A 21725-nucleotide genomic window follows, 5' to 3' on the forward strand; every position below is an offset into this window, starting at 1 on the left:
ACAGCGGCAGCGGTAGACCCAGAAGGGACAAGCCAAGCCAACAGCGGGAATCACATCAGCGGCAGGTACGGCAGGCCCAGCGATCGCCTCGTAGAATCATCGGCAGCCAGCGGAACCTGGGTACTGCTCGGCCGGTCCAGGGGCGAGCTGCTGGAACAGCGGAAGTATGGGGTGGGCAGGCAACACGAAGAAAACAGGCGGCGGCGGCAACCCCACCTCGGTACGGCTGCGGCCCTAGTAGCGGCAGACGGCGTCATCGACACAGCATGGGGAGTGTAGACCAGGAGGGGGGGGAAAGCAGCATAAGCGGCCCGGTGGTAGTAGTGGAGACCGCCCCAGACCTCGCTAGACGCTGCAGCAGCCCGTGGATGCTAGGCACGCCCTGCCTCCGCGGTGGTCCATACCTGTCCAAGGTCGGTCTCCCACGGATGTACACCTGCGGTAACATAGATAGATTAGTAAGAGGGTTCCCTCACGCACAGGGGAAGACATGCCCACCCCGAACGCAAGGAGACCCCAAATACAAATACAACGAAGAAGCTGAGCGGGGGGCGGAAGGAAGACGAAGAATCGGATACCAAGGGAGTCGCGGTGAGAGCTTTCCGACGACTTCCTGGCAGACCTTCGCTTCCCCTACCCCCGCACAGCAGTGAAAAGTAATATGAAAATGAAACAGAATACTGCCCTTGCGATTCACTTCATAGAACTTAAAGGGAAAAGATCAATTCCCGGGTAAGAACGGAAACTTGATCCAATAATATGATGCTATCATAAAATATATAGAAAATGAAACAGAATACTGCACTTGCGATTTCATTTTCACATAAAAAAAAAAATCGTAGGATCAATTCCCGGGTAAGAACGAAAATTGATCCAAATTAAATTTCATGCAAATAAATAAATGAAAATGAAAAGAATATTGCAATTGCGAATCCACTTTCATTGCATTCTATTATACAAAATTAAAAGGCTCGTGCCGAGCGCAATCACACTCTCGGTAACGAACGCACAGGGCAAAAATATAATGAAAAGAGTACTTACATTTCAATTACACACTTTCGCCCAAAATACATGACTCGGCGCGAGCGCGCCCACCCCGCCCTCGGCACCGAGACATAATTCAAGGGTTCAATTCATGAAAAGAGAGGAAATCGCCGCATCTACGGCGATAACTCCATGTTGGTTCATAATTAAGTTATGAAAATGAAAACAGTGTACTTACAGTTCATTCAAGTCAAACAAAACCATTAGTAGAAAACACAATATTAAACAAAGCATACGACGATGAAGCGGGCAGAGAGCGATGACGAACACGTCCTTCACACCCGCGGCCGAAAGCAAAAGTGATTTGTTTACCTCCCAGTCGCGCGGCGCGCGACGTGTCGGACAAGCAGTTAACTACTGTTCTCCCCTTGTTCGAAGCTTACGACCGTTCCAGCTGCCGCTAGCTACTCTCCTATTGTTAAAGGACCGATGGTTTGTATTCGTATCGAGAAACAAAAAATGGTCTGGCTGAAATCTAAAGACAATTGAAGCTTGTCAGGCACTTAATATTTCAGATGCTATATTTAGATTTTGATCTAAAGAAGAAGGTAAATAAATAAGATATGTTCCTAGAAAGGTCATCAAATTTAGGACAAATGACCAGCCATGGTTTGATGATACATTTTTTAGCCTTGCCGTGCTGCGAATAGAACTTACCAAACAGCTGTGAGATATTACAATAATTCCTTGAAAAGGAAACTGGAGCACTTACAGATTAGCGGGCCCACTCGACCGCCGACCGAAATCGGCGGAAGAACACCAAAACCAATATGGCGGCGATACCAAAACAACAACAAACAAAGTAGGGAGCTACTACATATCCGCGACGATCGATTTATGTGTGCTGTCAGTAAGGCCATGGCGGAACGGCGCTTCGCGCCTTATCCGCAAATTTAAAGATTCTTGGCAGGCACGGCATGTTCTGGCAAGAGGTAATGTTGCGCTGCGCGCGCTAACCACAGGGGTTACAGTAAGGCTTACTTACCGTGGCGGATGGATTTGGGTGTCGCGATACCAAAACAACAACAAACAAAGTAGGGAGCAACTGGCCCCGGTAAAGTGTAAACAACCAGGAAACTTTAAGGAATTCTCAGCCTCATCTGTGGTGGACCAAACTAGCATCTGCCTTTGGGTCAGGCTCGTCTTCCAATCCACCACTACTAACAGATGACTGTAGGATGGTTACTGGCCCTAGGGAAAAGGCTGAACTGCTTCATCAAGCTTTTGAAGCTAAGCAATCAACTGAGGATGTCCCTCTCCCTGATACTTGTCATCCTAAATCTATTCTAAAAAAATTTGCATTTTACTACAGGGGTGTTATGAAAATCTTTTTATAATCTTGATACCTGGGGTGGAGAAGACCCTGATGGTTTCTTCCCTTTGATTTTAAAAAACTTTCTAGTGAGTTTTTCCAAGATGAGTAGATTCTATGGATTTTTATGTTAATGTAGTATCTTTGCAGATAAGTGCAAGCTTAACTACACAGTGCCTCTTACAGAGAATGGCATATCTGCAAATGCAGTAGATACAGGCCCATCTCTATTCTCCCTGTGCTCTCCATAGTTGCTGTAAAACTTATTTTTAAGCCTCTAGCTTATATGTAATTACATGTAGAATCTAAAGGATTGTTAGTAGTAAGTAGTCAATATGCATATAGGGAGCAGTTAGGTACCTATGATACTCTTTTAGACTTGACATGCCATTTGCAAGGGAAACTTGATAAAGGTTTTGAGTGCAAAATCATTCAAATAGATTTTAGTATTGCTTTCCATTTAGTAAATTGCAAGGGACATATATATTCCTAAACTTCAGAACCTTGGAGTGGATAAATACGTATGTTTTAGGATTATTTCAAGATTTCCCTACAAGTACAGCTACTCACTACTGCCTACAGGTAAGAGGCAGTGAGTTGCTTCCTGTTGATGGGATCTTTAGCAAACCAAGGCCAGTTCCGTCTGGAGTTCTGAGGTACTACTGCATACTACTATTTATTTATTTGAATCATTATCTAGTTAACGCTTCTTCTTCTACTAAAAATCGTAGTTCCCTTGGATAAGTAGTGGTTGGAAGTCAGTGTTTACGAATGTTGTGATGAAAGTGACCCAGAGTCTATGGGTAAAAGTGGTGTGCGGATTTAGCACAGGAAATGGGAAGTTTGTTGACCCAAGCGACTCTGCAATTTTGAAAGCGTCATAAGGGTAGTGTGCACTGCGTTTGGTCACACTTTTCATTACCCTCTGTTTAATCTTAAAATATGGCCTTTATTTCTAACTTTGGAGAAAATAGGCTACTTAGTACTTCGAAAGGAGAGTAGAGGTCTTGAGCTGTTCCTCTCACCACCAACAACTCATGACTCATGACCATCTCCGGTGTCAGGACGTGTTAAAGTACTTTTTCGGAGGGTGGCCACAAAAGCGGTAGTCAGTGGGTTAGCCAGTCCGGTCGGTTGCTTACCCTACAGGATCTCTAGGATACAGCTAGGTAGGCCTTCTCAAACGAAAAAATGTGGTTTGGGAATGACTTACTTCTTCCTGAACAACATTCTAAAAACTTAAACTAATGCAGATTACCTAGCTAGGTTGTAGTGTGTTAGGCCTGCTACCTACCTATTGGCTAACCTAGGCTAGGTACTACCTAGTGGTCCGTAGCAATTTCCCGAGACTAGCTAGCCAATTTGAGACCTACCACTTAATTTAACCTTAAAATATTTCAGCAATTCATACCTCTAGCTGTTGGAGGAAATCTACTATTACGTTAGCATTCTTCACTTTATCTTCTTTAAATTGTTTTACTAAAACCTCGTGGGTAGGAGACATGTTTCGGGTTCACGTTGGTTGTGGATTCCGAGTTAGAAATCTTTTCTAAATCTTATTGTTTACGTTGGATTAAGAAAATCCACTGATATTCTCAAGTAAACAGTCAAGCAACAAACTCCTAACCAGAAGGGTTAATGGTATATACATTATAATTATTTCATGGGTAGGGGGGCGCATTTCCCTTATTTCTATTTTGCAGTATTTTTTCCATTAAAGTTTTATAATTTCGCGTAAAATTTTCATGTTCACAAAACGGAATTAGGCATTTATTTTCTAGCTTTAACCAACGGCAGGTGGTCAAGTCATTGTTTTAAAATGCTTTCAAATTTTCTCAGGTTACATTAAATTACTAATCATTCCAGAATTTTCATATTAGCCGATATTTTATCCAGTGAAAATACATTAGCTCATAGAGATGATGTACTTTCAAAAGTGGCTGGAAGAGAGGTGCCCATGAATTGTAAGAAACCTTAAATTTTCTCTACCATTATTCTTGCAATTTTTTTCTTCCAAAGAAGCTATTGAGATATGGGACACTGATAGTTCACTCTCGAAAAGGGAGTATATCTATTGCTATATTACGTTACAGTTTTTCAAAAGCGAAATTTTTAACAGTAGCATTACTTTCATTGGCTAAATAAAATATTAAAACACGAGAATTCTGAACATTTGTTTTTGCTGAAATAGTTCAAAAGTGCAGTTAAAGGATAGGTAAAATATCAGGTATTATTATTATTATTATTATTATTATATTATTATTATTAGTATTATTATTATTATTATTATTATTATTATTATTATTATTATTATTATTATTATTATTATTATTATTATTATTATTAAAGGCAACATAGAAGGGCAGTACAGCTAACTCTCAGGGGAGTGCTATAGCTAGACATTGTTGGGAAAATGACCATAGGATGGATTTCAAAAACAGTAGGCTTATATACAAAAGCAACAAAATTAGTCACAGGAGGGTAGTAGAAGGTGCGCTTATCAGAGAGATCAAAGTAATTGAAGGAAACAAAGGTTTTACCTCAGAAGATCCCATAAGCCGAGCTTTGATATTAAAAGAAGCTAAGATTGACCTGCTGACCTGGAGACATTAGGTTTCCTGCCCAACAGACTTACGGTGACCACACCCTTACCACAAGGGTGAATCCCATTGACCATCAGCTCAGGATATCAGAGCGACAAGAGGGGATTGGCAACTCTCAAGAAAACCAGAACAGCCATCGCATAAATGACAGCACAACGAGAAGAAGTTCCAGAAGACTGCTGGCCTTGACCCAGGCTAACATCCCAACATCTCTTGAGAATGGGCCACAGAAGGGCCTGAAAGTACTCGAGTGTGGAGGTTAAAACTAAATGTAAATACTTAGAAGGTAAAAACCAAGTTTACAAATTGAATTTGGGGTTCTTTTTCAATCATATATTATTATTACTATTATTATTATTATTATTAATTACATACATTATTATTATTATTATTATTATTATTATTATTACTTAATTATTATTATTATTATTATTATTATTATTATTATATTATTATTATTAGTTATTAATTTTTTTTTTATTATTATTATTATTATTTATTATTCTTATTATTATTATTATTATTATATTATTATTATTATTATTATTATTATTATTATTATTATTATTATTATTGACGACAGAATGGGAGAGAAAATAAAAAGATGGAAGACTCACTATATATAATTTTTCGTCAAAGAAAAATGCTTGTAAATGTGTTCTGTGACTGATGATGTAGATGATACAGTAATTATTTATGAACAGCGTTGAAGCCACTTTTTGTATAGTAAGTTGAAATCGAAACCCTATAAAAGGTGTCTGATTGATAGCGAAGTAAGCTCAGGGTTAGCAATCTATGAAACTTTTGTGACTTTCATTTAGATGACGGACAAAAATACCATATAATTTTGACAAAAACAATTCGCCCGGATTTGGTCTGTCGACGCAAATCAGCTGGGAAGAGGCCGACAAGTCGCTAAATTTAACAATTCCGCAACCATGGGAACAGCTTTGTCACATTACCTTACTGATCCGAATGTTACACCCGATTACACGAAAGGAGCGACATTTGACCCACTGTATGGGTTCCCGGAAGGCAGAAAAGAGAGAGGTTAGTGGAATATCGTTAGTAGGCTTCTGCACGGTCGTATGAGTACCCCAAGGCAAATAAAAATGTAGCCATCCTGTTTTAGCTACTACCTATTCTGAGCTTAGTATTATTCTGGGTTAGTCTAATTACCTCCCTAGTCTATAGGCTCGGTAATTCTGTAGGAAAGGGGCGCACCAGTTTTTATGGGTTAAACTGCTTAAAATGCCAAAACAACTCCGATAAAACACCGATGTGCGGACAGGTGGACACTGTACAGTTGAGTGGCCACTTTCCTTAAAAAAAATAACTTTAGCACTCCCAGTAACCTGAATTAAACACCTGTCATAACCAAATCAGCATGGAAACAAAAGAGCAAGGCCTCTACTGTCCTCTCGAAGTGTTTTCTTTCAAGGCACTAAGTAGGCTACTAGGGTAGAATATCACGACAGGCCAACCCTCATCACGGTGGACGGGTCTTATTCACTCGATATTTAATTGGTGAAACATGAATACAATTGCAACTCTAAGCATACCATTTAAAAGACTGAAGTTTCGTCAACATATTGTGATATATGAAAGCCCCATACGAACTAAAATAAGCATGTGAGCTCTTCGTAAAATATGTTTTCAAGGCAGTTTTGAAATCCAATATGGCGGCTACGTTTTGCATGGACGGTTCTCATCAGTGACGGCCACCATCTTTCCAGCCTTCCAGCATTCATTTGAACAATGTTAGCATATGTATGTAACGTTTATTGATCTTACTCAAGATTGCAGTTGTAATCAGCACAATAAAACAACATTTTGTTGCCTATATTAGTGAAAGTATGAAACTTTTTATTCCCGGGGTTATGGTTTGAACTGAATTCATTCTTACCTTGTAATCGGCGGTGGTTTTTATCCTTACTGCCATCACAACTTAATCTCCACAGTGCTTATTTGATTGTTATTATACACATTTTGGTCTCAGTTCACTCCACATTGCACTTTAAACCCATTGCTGTTCCTGGTTTTCTAAGCGCGCGCGCCATAAACACAATTACGAACAGCAGACGACGGACAGACGACGAAACTGCAAAGTTTTATTCCCTAAAACTGTTTACTTTACTTTTGTTCCGATACGTAATACAAACCCTCGGTCCTTTAACAATAGGAAGTAGCTAGCGGCAGCTGGAACGGTCGTAAGCTTCGAACAAGGGGAGAACGGTAGTTAACTGCTTGTCCGATCGTCGCGCGCCGCGCGACTGGGAGGTAAACAAATCACTTTTGCTTTCGGCCGCGGGTGTGAAGGACGTGTTCGTCATCGCTCTCTCTGCCCGCCCCTTCATCGTCGTATGCTTTGTTTATATTGTGTTTTCTACTAATGGTTTGTTTGACTTGAAAATGAAACTGTAAGTACACTGTTTTCATTTTCATTACTTAATTATGACCCTTGAAATTATTTGTCTCGGTGCCGAGGGGCGGGGGGCGCGCTCGCGCCGAGTCATGTATTTGGGCGAAGGGTGTAATTGAAAAATGTAAGTACTTTTTTCATTATATTTTTGCCCTGTGCGTTCGTTACCGAGAGTGTGATGCGCTCGGCACGAACTTTTAATTTTGTGTAATAGAATGCAATGAAAGTGGATTCGCAATTGCAATATTCTTTTCATTTTCATTTATTGATTGCATGAAATTTAATCTGGATCAATTTTCGTTCTTACCCGGGAATTGATCCTTACGATTTTTATGTGAAATGAAATCGCAAGTGCAGTATTCTGTTTCATTTTTCATATATTTTATGTAGCATCATTATTATTAGATCAAGTTTCCGTTCTTACCCGGGAATTGATCTTTTCTCCTTTAAGTTCTATGAAGTGAATCGCAAGGGCAGTATTCTGTTTCATTTTCATATTACTTTTCACTGCTGTGCGGGGGTGGGGGAAGCGAAGGTCTGCCAGGAAGTCGTCGGAAAGCTCTCCCGCGACTCCCTTGGTAGCCGATTCTTCGTCTTCCTTCCTGCCCCCCGCTCAGCTTCTTCATTGTATTTTGTATTTGGGGTCTTCCTTGCGTTCGGGGTGGGGCATGTCTTCCCCCCGTGCGTGAGGGAACCCCTCTTACTAATCTATCTATGTTACCGCAGGTGCTACATCCGTGGGAGACGACCTTGGATGTAGATGTAGATCCTCACGAGGTTTGTACTCGTTGTCGGGGGCGAGAGTGCTCCCGCAACGAGCCCTGTGTAACGTGTATGCATTCGTCAGAGGCGCCCGACTGTTGCTTCCGCAGGATTGCCATCAGCGAGGACGACCTGGAACAGGTGTGGGAGTCGCTGGGACTGCAGGGGTTGATTCAGCGGTTGGCGGGGTCGGCAGTGGTCACTCATGATACGGTAACCACTACAACAACCACAATCTCGACACCAGCATATGAGATGTCACCGCACCTGGTGTACACACCACATATCATGTCGGTAACACCCACGGCTGCAATCCAGAACCAATTCCTGCCGTGCTAATCAGGACGGTGCCACCGCCTGGGTTCTTGTATTGCCGACCCCGGACTGCCGCTGCCCAAAGAGTACCCCCCTGGACATGCCGCCAGTGCCGAGGATGACGGTAGCTGCCGACAGGACGCCTGTCTCTCCTGTGGTACCTGCCGTGCCTGCCGTACCTGCTGCTGTCCCAGCCGCTCATTCCCTTTCAGATCAGGTGCCTGCTGCTCATTCACTTTCAGATGTTCCTGCTGTTCCTGGACCTGTTCCTGTTGTTCCGGCTGTTGGTGATGCTGTCACAGTCTCAGGTCTTTCCGGACAGGTGCAGTCGGGCCCTGTTGCTTCGGCAACTGCCCCGGCTCCCTCCTGGATGGAAGACCTGACGTCTGTCCTGCGGAGCCTGGCGAAGAAGTAGAGGAAGAAGGTGTCGTCGTCGTCTTCTTCGTCGTCCGCTGCCTCTCCTTCCCCTTCGACTTCTAAGGCCAAACAGCCGAAGAAGAAGAAGGTTGCCTCATTCCCCCCTAAGAAGACTCCTTCGGGATCTTCTAAGGGCCCGGCTCGCTCAGGCGAGCTGGGGAGCTCTTCTGCTGGTCCTCCTGTTCCTTCGGGAACGGGGCCGTCGCTTCTTCTGCAAAGAAGAAGTCGACGGGGACCAGAGGGCACCAGCCTCGGCTGGTGCGTCCTCAACTGGTGCTAGCGGGTCTGCCGCTAAACCAGGTTCCGTCTCGGCCGCTTCTCGTTCGCGAGAAGCACCGAGTGGACGCTCTTCCAAGAAGACCGTCCAGCCAAAGTTTTGACGCCCGAGCTCGCTCGCCGTCAAGACAGCGGCGCGGAGCAGAAGACTGGCGAGAGTCGTGCACACAACTCTCGCCAGGCCAGTGGACGCTCTCGCAGCGATCAACTGGCTGCTCGGGCTAACGTGACGGTCGCTGATCAGCCACGGGTTGAGGCGAGGAAGGAGTCCCCGCGGCCGCCGGTACCAGCCACGGCTGGTACCAGCGACTTGACGCGGCGAGAGGACGCTGGCCGGTCTCGACGCGACACAGAGCCTAGCAGGTCACCCGTCCGCCGCTCCCGATGGGACCGGGAGGAGACGGTGACCAGCGGCAGCTCGCCTGACGCTAGAGATCGGTCTCGACGTTCTCAGCCGAGCCAATCGCCCCAGGCGAGCGTAAGGCTACGGGCCTTGATGCTCGACCGTTCACCGCGGGTTGACGATCAGCAGCAGCCCACCACGCACGCTGGTCCTGCCAGCGAGGAGGGGGGGGGGGAGCGTCAAGTCCCGGCCTCTCCCATAACGGGTTGAGGCGAGGAAGGAGTCCCCGCGGCCGTCGGTACCAGCCACGGCTGGTACCAGCGGCTCGACGCGCCCGAGAGGACGCTCGCGGTCTCACCGTGACAGCGAGCCTAGCAGAGGTCATCTGACGCCGCTCCCATCGGACCGGGCGGAGACGGTAACCAGCAACAGCTTCGCCTGACGCTAGAGATCAGCGTCGACGTTCTCAGCCAAGCCTCTCGCCTCAGGCGAGCGGCAAGGCTAGGCATGCTGCTCGATCGCCACCACTGGGTTGACGATCGGCAGCAACCCTCCAAGCACGCTGGTCCTGCCAGCGAGCTAGGAGGGAGCGTCAGGTCTGCCTCTCCTGTACCTTCAACCTCCTCGGGCTACGCCGGGAGGAGACAGGTACCTATGAGTGATCGCGAGAGGTGCGCCGCTCGCGACCCCGCTATGACGCCGTATGGACCAGGCACGGTTCTAGGACCGACCAGGACATACGCGCAATTAGCTGGAGGCGACCGTCAGGGGTCTGCCGCTCTTCCTCCTTTTGAAGGAGGAGTATCTAGGGATCTATTCTTGAGGAGGCTGGACGGTCCTACTCCGCAAGACGCGGTTACTCCCGAGATACAGAGGAATTTGCAGAAGTCATTAAGCTGATTCGTCAGCATAATGACCCTGCGGAAGGATTGCCGCTCCCACCAGCAAGAGCCCAGTCTCTGCTCGAGTCGTTTTGGGGCCCGAGAGGGAACCCAAACCGACGGTGGGTCTGCCGCGATCGGAGCTTGCCGATTCTGTCTCGAACCAGTGTCTCTCGTCTCCGGACAAGAAGGCTCTCTCAGTTCTGGCCGGTCGATCAAGCTACTTCCACCTCCTCTACTGCGACAGCGGCGTTTTCTAACGTGTCTTCGGACACCGTATTTAAATAGCTCCCTTTCGGTCCTCCTGAGAGGTTTCGACCTCGACGAGGATGGAATGAGTCGGAGGACGGTTCGGCTCTCTCCTGTCAGGTGTCGATCAGCCCCACCCAGACGACGTTCACAGTGGCGGCAGACCCTTACCTACAGTGAGAGTTCGTAACCCTCCGCGGGAAAACGTTTTCTCCTGACGATACGTTTTCCCAGACTCTGAGAGGCCATCGCCGCAAGGCGATGGCTGCTCCGACTCTTCTCCAACTGCTAGTTCCACTGGGAAGGCGAGCGAGTATTCAATTCCTTCCCCATTCCCTCTCTCCTTACGGCTACGAGGGAAAGGGGAAGGATCCTACAGAGATTTCTTTGTAGGATCCCACGTTCGGGACTGCGCTACCGTGGGGACCTTCGGGTCCTACCTGACGTAAGCCCCGGTCGTTGAGGAGGAATCCTGCTCCATTCTCGATTTCTACGGGAATCGAGAGGACCACCAGCCGATATCGTTTAACGAATTCGGTGGGGGTTTCGCAGACTGCTTAGAATTCTACGGAATTTCTAGCGCATTCAGAGTGTTCGAGTTTTTTACGATCTTCAAACACTTACGCGAGACCACGGTCCAAAGTGAGCGAGACGAGAATCCCCGATATGTTACACGATAATCGGGAACCTCGCCTATGCTCGAATTCCTGGAATTTCTAGCATTGTGAAGAAGACTGCTGCTGAAAGAAACTATCTCACAGTAGGCGACCAACCTGGAATAGAGGAGATCGGACGGGAATATCCAGTTTGGCTTGAACTATCGTCTTAGTATTCTGTTCACCATTGAAGCTTTCCTTCGAGGAAGACTTCTCCTTCACTCTCTTTAATAGAGAACGAAGGTGGTCGATCTCCAATCCTTATTTTGTTTTCTTGAAGGAAAGAATTTAGGATAGAGATCGTTGTTCAGAATCCTACAAATATACTACGTATATTAACCTCGCGACATGATTCTGCTAAGCAGTTGAATTGTCCGAGGGGTAGGCGCATATCCTAGTTATTCTACGGATTGCGACTTAGACGAGAAGTAATCTAATTGAACTGCAACTCGGGGTTGCCTGCAACCTCCCAGGAGTTTTCAGTTTCAATTTTATATACTTAGGGTTTTGTCACGACAACACCATTTCAACTTTTATATTTACCGAAATTCGTTTCGCCTAAATATAATTGCCCGAGCATATCTTTTATGCTCGGTAGTTCTAGCCGAACGCATTCCTTCGTGGAATAATGGATTACCTGGCAACTCAGGATGACGAGTCAGCAGGATCAACCACTGCGTATTGAACTGCCTCATAGCAGCTCAGTATCAGCTGGGCCTCCGAGATTCACGGTCATGTATGTCTCTCTCTCCCCTGCTTGATTGACTACCGAACCGTATCTCTGCCTAACAATCATGGACTTAGGTCTCTGATTAACGGGGATTCTCGCAATAATGAAGGACCATCTACTGCGGTGACGCTAGATTCCATCGCCTTCGACATTGCGAGAATTTTCAACAGAGATATCTCTTGGACTCTTCATCTTTCTGTTTACCGCCACGGTAACAGAAGTTCTGTACAAGTCTCCGCTGCATCGCACTGCGATTATGCGAATGATTTTGCAGACATCTGAGTTTGTCTTCAAAATATCTCGTATTCGTAGGTGTACAATTGTTCATTGTTCAACCCGAATTACAAGATGTGTCAGAAGACATCGCCTACTCTCCGACCTGACAGCTCTACCTCCAAATGTTCAGCCCATGAGAAGCAGTTCTTCAGGCGGCTTTCACCTGTGTTTTCATTACCGAAGAACGCCCGCTTTTCATTGCAACTACGACTTCTCCACCGGACAGCAATGAAATAGCGGTTAGCGTTTCAGTCATTTGTAAGCACAGGTTATGAATCTTGAGATCCTTCTCTCGATTCATATGTGAAGACGTAGGTTGCATTCAATATCTACCTTCGTCTTCAACGGTACATAGTGTTGTTTCTCCAGCTGAGATTCAACAAACATGAGATGTTTACCTTCAGGGACCTCGGTCTCTAGAAGGCAATTGACTTTCGCCTGTTGGGTACATGCCTTAAGAATCATCACCTCGCTGTCCGGCATTGGTGACAAACAAATACATCATTGTTTGGTCTCTCGGCATAACCCTTTAAAGGCGAAGGTCACGTGGACTTACTCGGATGCTTTGACAACTTGCCTCCTACCGAACGCAGTCAGTCGGCAGCTGTCAGAGCGGCCGAGTCAGTTACGAATTACGCTGTTGACTTAGTTCGGTTGTTCACAGCAAACCAGTTACTTCGTTGTTAATAGCGTGTCACAGTACCCATACCATTGACACCCACCATGGAGTGTCGGTGTCCTATCCACTACCGAGAACTTCGCTGCATGGGGATAGGAGGATGCGAGAGACTTCGTTGCTAACGGACAGACCAGTATGGGTACTGGACATCACGAAGTAGAGAAGAGGGATAGGTCATGCGACTATTCTTTTCCTCTGAGGAACTGCATGACTTCTCCTGCGAAGTCAGGCATCCAGGGGATGGGGATCCGTGACGCTCGATTTCGTACCGAACTTCGTAGCGAAGACTCAGAACCCTTCGGTCCCTGACGATTGGTTCGAGTCGTTCACAATCCCCTCCCTAATGGACTTCACCGCCTTCGATGCGAAGGAGATGCTGCCTTGTCCACAAGAACTTCTCCTTGGCGCAGGTACTGAAGGCAGGGGTCCTGGTCCAACCAGACCACATGCCCTTCCTTCTACCTTCGGGATATTGCCCACAGGTCCTTGGATCTTTTTCCTGGGACCCGTGGTGGCTGCTCACACGTTGTGTAGCGAACCCACGACCCTCGCAGGCTGAACAGCATCGAGTCCTGGTGTGACCGTAAGAATGGATGGTGAATGAGAGTGTGACTGGCTCCTCTTCCCATCTTTTTCTTCCCCTCTACCTGTGGTTAGAGGGACACGGTCGTCACCTGCTGGATAAGGACAGATGCAGGTGAGCTACTCAACAGAGCACCATCCTATCCCTTTCACTAGGGATAGGAGCGTATATCCACCACTTCCTCCAACAAGGGGGAGAAGTGGATGCCAGCTTGAGACAAACCCATACTTTATGTTGCCTCTTGCAAACAGGAACAAGTCTTGCTTGCTGGTACGAAGAGATACGCTTGCCTCTCTCTTAGTACTCGGCCAGAGGTCTGACCATTGATCCTGCGGTGCACACCCCCGATCAATCGGACAGAGGCTTGGATCCCTCCCCCTCGCTCTTACGACCAGGGAGGCATTCCAGGGATGGACGAACACCCAGTCTGTTCATACAAAAAGACTCAGATTCCTCCCACCAAGAAGTGAGTCTTCCTATTGTTAAAGGACCGAAGAGGGTTTGTATTACGTATCGGAACAAATGACAATTTGTCGAAAATTGCATTTTTCCTAACTATACAAACCTGAGGTCCTTTAACATAAAGTCCCTCCTCATGCCACCCCTCACTCTGCGTATTTTGCATGGGCCAAAAGCAAAGTGATTTGTTTACCTCCCAGTCGCGCGGCGCGCGACGACTCGGACAAGCAGTAACTACCGTTCTCCCCTTGTTCGAAGCTTACGACCGTTCCAGCTGCCGCTAGCCTACTTCCTATTGTTAAGGACCTCAGGTTTGTATAGTTAGGAAAAATGGCAATTTTTTTTTTTGAATTTTTCGACAAATTGTCATTTTATTTAGTTTAAATATCTTTATTTAAAAATTTTGATTTAATTCATGTATATTATCCCTTTTTTGCAACCAAACCTTACCCGAAAAATTACAGATATTTCTAAAGATAAAATCAAATGTTTCTAACGTTTTCATACACTGGCTGCCGAAAACCATAGAGGAACGAATACGGAAAAGTGCATAGAGGAACGACTACGTTTTATTTTTTTTGCTTTTTTGTTTTTGCTAGCACTTTCATTGATTTCAGTCTTTATTAGTATTTTGAATTTCTTTAATAATAGTATGCCAGAATAATGTAACCTTTAATGTTTGCATGCTTTAATGTTTGCATGCTAAGAATGGCAAAATCATCGTTGCCACATTAGTGGAGGCTTCACACATACGCCGTTCCATTATTATAAACTGTTTCCATGAATTCTAGTTGTCATAGTAATGCAATAATGATAAAAATTGCATTTAATATTTATGTATATATACTTCCAATACATAGCCTAATTTCACCAATTTCAACGTTTTGTGTGTAGTCTTATACCAGTTTGGAGGGTCAACACATACCGAATGGCAAACAGAGAGAGAGAGAGAGAAAGGAAGGCGGAGGAACGAAGAAGAAAAGGGATGGCGGTGAGGGGGGGGGGGGGGGGGGGGGGGGGGGTGGGGGGGGGGGGGAGAGGGTAGGTGGGAGCTTTATACGCGTGTTCGTATCCATTTCTGCATAATTAAGTTTTTGTCTCTTGGTACAAGGACAAGTGTCGTTATTCTTTACGATTAGTTATTCAAGATACCCTTCATAAATTACGGCACTGGGTGTAATGCACTATAGCAAAATCTCGTTCTGTTACGAGTGTTCGTTACAGAAATGGTATTGCCCAAAAACGTGCATTGCACTCTCTCTGAAACCCATAGTATACATGCTGCTTAGTTGTCAATCAAGATTTTTATAACCAAGTATTTTTTACAAGCTAGCTATTGAATAAATTTGTATTTTTCTCAGTCAAAACATATGCCCCTCAATGCTAACTTTCCTCTTTTAACGACTTTCTGGTCATTGCAAATTCGGCCCCATAATTTCTTATGGTGCGAAACAGACAGAGGCCATGGACCGAAAACGATTGCGTCACACTACGGCGATAATCCAGCAGTAAAACATCTTCATATATCCAAAAAGTAAATAATAAGATATATATGCGCATTACGATTATACAATTACATGTATAGCTGATAATTGCATGAATAACTGGTAAACTGTTCTGCAATGACAGTTGAGTATAGCAATTATTTACAATAGGTACGAAAGTCAAGATGTCGTGACGTCATAATACAGAACTTAAAAGAACGTTCTAATTCAGAAAAATAATTACTTAAATTTGAGTCAGAGTCGAGTTACTTTTTCAATAACGAATATTTTCAAATTATCATCATAAATATGTAAAATATTGATGTTTTACTACTTATTTAAAATTAGCTAAGAGCACGCTTCTCGTCATCTTCTGACCAAAACAGCTGTTTACTCCTGGGCTTGTTTGTTGGTGAGAAATCGTGTTTCGATTGTTGTGAAAAGTGCTCCAGCGTCTGTGGGTACAAGTGGTGTGCGGATTTATCACAGGAAATGGAAATTGTTCCGATACGTAATACAAACCTCGGTCCTTTAACAATAGGAAGGTAAACTAGCGGCAGCTGGGACGGTCGTAAGCTTCGAACAAGGGGAGAACGGTAGTTAACTGCTTGTCCGATCGTGCGCGCGCCCGCGCGGCCCGAGAGGTGAAGAATCACTTTTGCTTTCGGCCGCGTGTGAAGGACGTGTTCGTCATCGCTCTCTGCCCGCTTCATCGTCGTATGCTTTTGTTTATATGTGTTTTTTTACTAATGGTTTGGTTTGACTTGAAAATGAAACTGTAAGTACACTGTTTTCATTTTCATTACTTAAGTATGAATCAACATGGAACTATCGCCGTAGAGACGGCGATTTCCGCTCTTTTCATGATTGAACCCTTGAATTATGTCTCGGTGCCGAGGGCGGCGGGCGCACATTTTCATTTATTAATTGCATCAAATTTAATTTTGGATCAATTTCCGCTCTTACCCGGGAATTAATCCTTACGATTTATTGCTGTGAAAGTGAAAATAGCAAGTGCAGTATTGTTCATTTTCATATATATTTATGATAGCATCATATTATTATGGATCAAGTTTCCGCTCTTACCGGGAATTGATTTTTCCCTCTTTAAGTTCTATGAAGTGATCGCAAGTGCAGTATTCTGTTTCATTTTCATATTACTTTTCACTGCTCGTGCGGGGTAGGGGAAGCGAAGGTCTGCCAGGAAGTCGTCGGAAAGCTCTCCCCGCGACTCCCTTGGTATCCGATTCTTCGTCTTCTTTCCTGCCCCCCCGCTCAGCTTCCTCGTATTTTGTTTTTGGGGTTCTTCCTTCCGTTCGGGGTGGGGCATGTCTCCCCCCCCGTGCGCGAGGGAACCCCTCTTACTAATCTGTCTGTGCTACCGCAGGTGCTACATCCGTGGGAGACGACCTTGGACAGGTATGGACCACTGCGACTGCAGGGCGTGCCTAGCATCCACGATCTGCTGCAGAGTCTAGCGAGGTCTGGGGCGGTGTACCTTGGGAGTGGTCTCCACTACAACCTTCACGGTCGCTTATGCTGCTTCCCCGATGGTCTACACTACCCCATGCTGTGTCGGTGACGCCGTCTGCCGCTTCTAGGGCGGTCGCCGCCGTACCGAGGAGGGGTATGCCCGCCGCGCCTGTGTTTTCTTCGTGTTGCCTGCCCCAGACTTCCGCTGTTCCAGCAGCTCGCCCCTGGACGACCGCCAGTACCACGCTGGCTGCCGATGATTCTACGACGGGCGATGGCTGGGCCTGCCGTACCTGTCGCTGATGTGGTTCCCACTACTGGCTTGGCTGTCCCTTCTGTGTTTACCGCTGCCGCTGTTCCTGCCGCTCCTGAGCTGGTTGCTGTTCCTGTCGCTCCTGGTTCCTGCGCCTGTCCTGCTGGTCCTGCCCATGGTGTGTCTTCCCCAGTCCCAGGTCCTTCCGGACAGGTGCAGTCGGGCCGTGTTGCTTCGGCAATAGGCCCGACTCCGGCCTGGATGGAGGACCTGACGACTGTCCTGCGTGAGCTGACGAAGAAGAGGAAGGTGTCTCTTCGTCTTCGTCTGTTGCTGCCTCTTCCCCTTCGACTCTAAGCCCATAAAGCCGAAGAAGAAGAAGGCTGCCTCCCCCCCCTAAGAAGTCTCCTTCGGGACTTCTAAGCCCCCCCCAAGGGCCCGTCCCACCGAGGTGGGACGGGGGGTCCTTCTGCTGGTCCTCCTGCTCCTTCGGGAGCGGGGCCCGTCTCCCCTTCCGTAAGGAAGAGATACGGGGACCAGAGGAGTATCGGTTAGCTTCTGGTACTTCCTCGCCTGGTGCTAGCGGCGATGCCGCTACGCCAGGTTCCGGCTCGGTCTCTCGTTCACGGGAGATCCCGAGTGTACGCTCTCCCTCGGGAGACCGTGCAGCCAAAGTTTCGGCGCCAGAGTTCGCTCGGCGCCAAGACCACGGCACGGAGCAGAAGGCTGGCGAGAAACCGCTCAGTGACTCTCGCCAGGCCAGCGGCCGCTCTCGCAGCGACCAGCTGGTAACCGGGTTTTGTTATTCCCCCCCCCCCCTACAAGAAGACTCCTTCGGGAACTTCGAAGGGCTCGTCACATTCCTGTGACGGGGGGGGACGGGTTCTTCTGCTGGTCCTCCTGTTCCTTCGGAACGGGGCCCGTCTCCCCTTTCTGAGAGAAGAAGAAGAAGACGGGGACAAGGGTGTGCTGGCTACCGCTGGTACACCCTCGCCTGGTCTTGGCAGCTCTGCTGCTAGCCAGGTACCGGCTCGGTTTCTCGTCCGCGAGAAGTTCCGAGTGTACGATCTCCTTCGGGTGACCGTGCAGCCAAAGTTAAGACGCCTGAGTTCGCTCAGCGTCATGACCGAGGCACGGAGCAGAAGACTGTCAGAGCCGCCCTCAGGTGACTCTCGCCAGGCCAGCGGCCGCTCTCACGCAGCACCAGCCGGTACCTCGGTGGACGTGACGGTCTCTGACCGGCCACGGGTGGAGGCTGGGAAGAGGTCCCCCAGGTCCCCTCGACCGACGGACGGTACCAGCCTCGGCTGGTACCAGCGGTTTGACGTGCCGCGAGGACGCTCAGGCGGTTCTCACGGCGAAAGCGAGCTCTGCAGGTCACCTGACCGCCGCTCCCACAGGGACCGGGCGGATACGGTGACCAGCAGCAGCTCGTCTGACGCACGGGACCTGGGGTCGACGTGCTCAGTCGAGCCGCTCGCCACAGGATGAGCGGCACGGCCAGGCCTGCAGATCGATCCCCACCGCGGGTTGGTGATCGGCTGCAGCCCCCCACGTACGCTGGTCCTGCCAGCGAGCGGCGGGGGGGGAGCGTCAGGTCTGTCTCTTCCACTACCTTCAAACTTCCTCGGGCTACACCGGGAAGAGCGAGGTAGCTAGGAGTGATCGTGAGAGGTGCGCCGCTCACGATCCCGTCACGACGCCGCACGTGCCACGTATGGTCTTAGGACCAACCAGACGTACGCGCAAGTGATTGAGGCGACCGTCAGGGGGAGTAGTGGGTAGCGTCAGTTCTGTCTCTCCGATACCTTCAACTTCCTCGGCATACGCCAGGAAGAGCGAGGTATATAGTAGTGATCGTGAGAGATGCGCCGCTCACGATCCCGTCACGGACGCCGCACGTGCCAGGTTGGTCTTAGGACCAACCAGGACGTACGCGCAAGTGATTGGAGGCAACCGTCAGGGATCTGTTGCTGGTCCTTCTTCTGAAGGAGGAGGGTCCTGGGAGCTGCTCTTGTTGGAGGGACTGGACGGTCCTACTCCTCAAGACGCTGTAACTTCCGAGATTCAGAGTAACTTTACCCAGGTTATTGCACTGATTCGTCAGCACAACCGACCGGGGGGAAAGGATCGCCGCTCCCTTCCAGCAGAGCCCATGTCTCTGCTCGAGTCGTTTTGGGGCCCGAGAGGGAACCCAAACCGACGGTGGGTATGCCGCGATTCGGAGCTTGCCGATTCTGTCTTGAACCAGAGTCTCTCGTCTCCGGACAAGAAGGCTCTCTCAGTTCTGGCCGGTCGATCAAGCTACTTCCACCTCCTCTACTGCGACAGCGGCGTTTTCTACGTGTCTTCGGACACCGTATTTAAATACTCCTTCGGTCCTCCTGAGAGGTTTCGACCTCAGACGAGGACTGGGAATGAGTCGGAGGACGGTATCGGCTCTCTCCTGTCAGGTGTCGATCAGCCCCACCCAGACGACGTTCACAGTGGCGGCAGACCCTTACCTACAGTGAGAGTTCGTAACCCTCCTCGGGAAAACGTTTTCTCCTGACGATACGTTTTCCCAGACTCTGAGAGGCCATCGCCGCAAGGCGATGGCTGCTCCTACTCTTCTCCAACTGCTAGTCCACTGGGAAGGCGAGCGAGTATCCAATTCTCCCCCATTCCCTCTCTCCTTACGGCTACGAGGGAAAGGGGAAGGATCCTACAGAGATTTCTCTGTAGGATCCCACGTTGGGGACTACGCTACCAGGGGGGACCTTCGGGTCCTACCTGACGTAAGCCCCCGGTCGTTGAGGAGGGATCCTGCCCCATTCTCGATTTCTACGGGAATCGAGAGACCACCAGCCGATATCGTTTGACGAATTCGGTGGGGGTTTCGCAGACTGCTTAGAATTCTACGGAATTTCTAGCGCATTCAGAGTGTTAGAGTTTCTTACGATCTCCAAACACTTAGGCGAGACCACGGTCCCAAGTGAGCGAGACGAGAATCCCCGATATGTTACACGATAATCGGGAACCTCGCCTATGCTCGAATTCCTGGAATTTCTAGCATTAGGAAGAAGACTGCTGCTGAAAGAAGACTATCTCACAGTAGGCGACCAACCTGGAATAGAGAAGAACGGACGGGAATATCCAGTTTTGGCTTGAACTATCGTCTTAGTATTCTGTTCACCATTGAAGCTTTCCTTCGAGGAAGACTTCTCCTTACTCTCTTTAATAGAGAACGAAGGTGGTCGATCTCCAATCCTTATTTTGTTTTCTTGAAGGAAAGATTTAGGATGGAGATCGTTGTTCAGAATCCTACAAATATACTACGTATATTAACCTCGAGACATGATTCTGCTAAGCAGTTGAATGGTCCGCCGAGGGGTAGGCGCATATCCTGGTTATTTTACGGATTGCGACTTAGACGAAAGTATTCTAATTGAACTGCAACCCGGGTTGCCTGCAACCTCCCAGGAGTTTCCAGTTTCAATTTTATATACGTATGGTGTTGTCACAACAACACCATTTTAAGCTTTTATATTTACCGAAATTCGTTTCGCTTAAATATAATTGCTCGAGCATATCTTTTTATGCTCGGTGGTTCTAGCCGAACGCATTCCTTCGTGGAAAGGATTACTTGGCAACTCAGGATGACGAGTCAGCGACAGCTACTGGCGTATTGAATTGACCCGAGGCATTCAGTATCAGCTGCCGCTTTGATATGAGCGGTTATTTATGTCTTTCTCACCTGTTTTGATTGAATAACAACCGTATCTCTGCCCAACAATCACGGACTTAAGTCTCTGATTAACGGGGATTCTCGCATACATGAATGACCATCTACTGCTGAGAAACGCTAGTATTCATCGTCTTCGGTATTGCGAGAATTTTAAACAGAGATATCTATTCGACTCTCATCTTTCTGTTTACCGCACGGTAACAGAATTCTGTAATAGTCTCTTGCTGCATCGTATCCCGATAATGCGAATGATTTTTGCGGAATCTGAGTTTGTCCTCAAAATATCTTGTATTCGGAGGTGTACAATTGTTCATTGTTACCCGGATTAGCAGATGTATTGAAAGACATCGCCTACTCCCACACCTGCCAGCTCTACTTCCAAACGTTCAGCCCATGAGAAGCAGTTCTTCAAGCGGCGGCCCCTGTGTTTCATTACTGAATAACGCCCCGCTTTCATTGCACAACGAACAGCAATGAAATGGCGGTTAGCGTTTTCAGTCATTTGTAAGCACAGGTTTAGAATCTTGAGATTCCTTCTCTCGATTCAGCTGGAAGACGTAGGTTGCATTCATTGCCTACCTTCGTCTTCAACGTCACATAGTGTTGTTTCTCCTTAAGCTGAGATTCAACGTCTATGAGATAGATTTCTTGCCATCAGGGACCTCGGTCTTTTGAAGGCAATTGACTTTCGCCTTTTGAGCTTATGCATTAAGAGAATCATCGCCGCGCCGTCCCGGCATCGGTGACTAACAAATATTTTATTTGTTTGGTCTCTCAGCAT

At 47.4% G+C, this 21725-nt stretch overlaps 2 protein-coding genes across 2 annotated transcripts in view; one reads left to right on the top strand and one right to left on the bottom strand.

Annotated features, from left to right (window-relative positions):
* The window catches only part of LOC135206790 (nucleolar complex protein 4 homolog), a 79408-nt gene extending 75486 nt beyond the window's left edge, over positions 1–3922 (bottom strand). Inside the window, exon 1 of the mRNA XM_064238285.1 lies at positions 3768–3922. Within this exon, the coding sequence (XP_064094355.1) occupies positions 3768–3860 (93 nt within the window). The 5' untranslated portion in view covers positions 3861–3922. The remainder of the gene's footprint in view (positions 1–3767) is intronic.
* Positions 3923–5812: 1890 nt separating this feature from the next.
* LOC135206700 (NADH dehydrogenase [ubiquinone] 1 beta subcomplex subunit 7-like) overlaps positions 5813–21725 on the top strand; it is a 32270-nt gene continuing 16357 nt past the window's right edge. Inside the window, exon 1 of the mRNA XM_064238121.1 lies at positions 5813–6009. Coding sequence (XP_064094191.1) covers positions 5898–6009 — 112 coding nt within the window. The 5' untranslated portion in view covers positions 5813–5897. The remainder of the gene's footprint in view (positions 6010–21725) is intronic.

The sequence above is a fragment of the Macrobrachium nipponense genome, chromosome 31 (genome assembly GCF_015104395.2).
Source record: "Macrobrachium nipponense isolate FS-2020 chromosome 31, ASM1510439v2, whole genome shotgun sequence".
NCBI lineage: Eukaryota > Metazoa > Arthropoda > Malacostraca > Decapoda > Palaemonidae > Macrobrachium > Macrobrachium nipponense.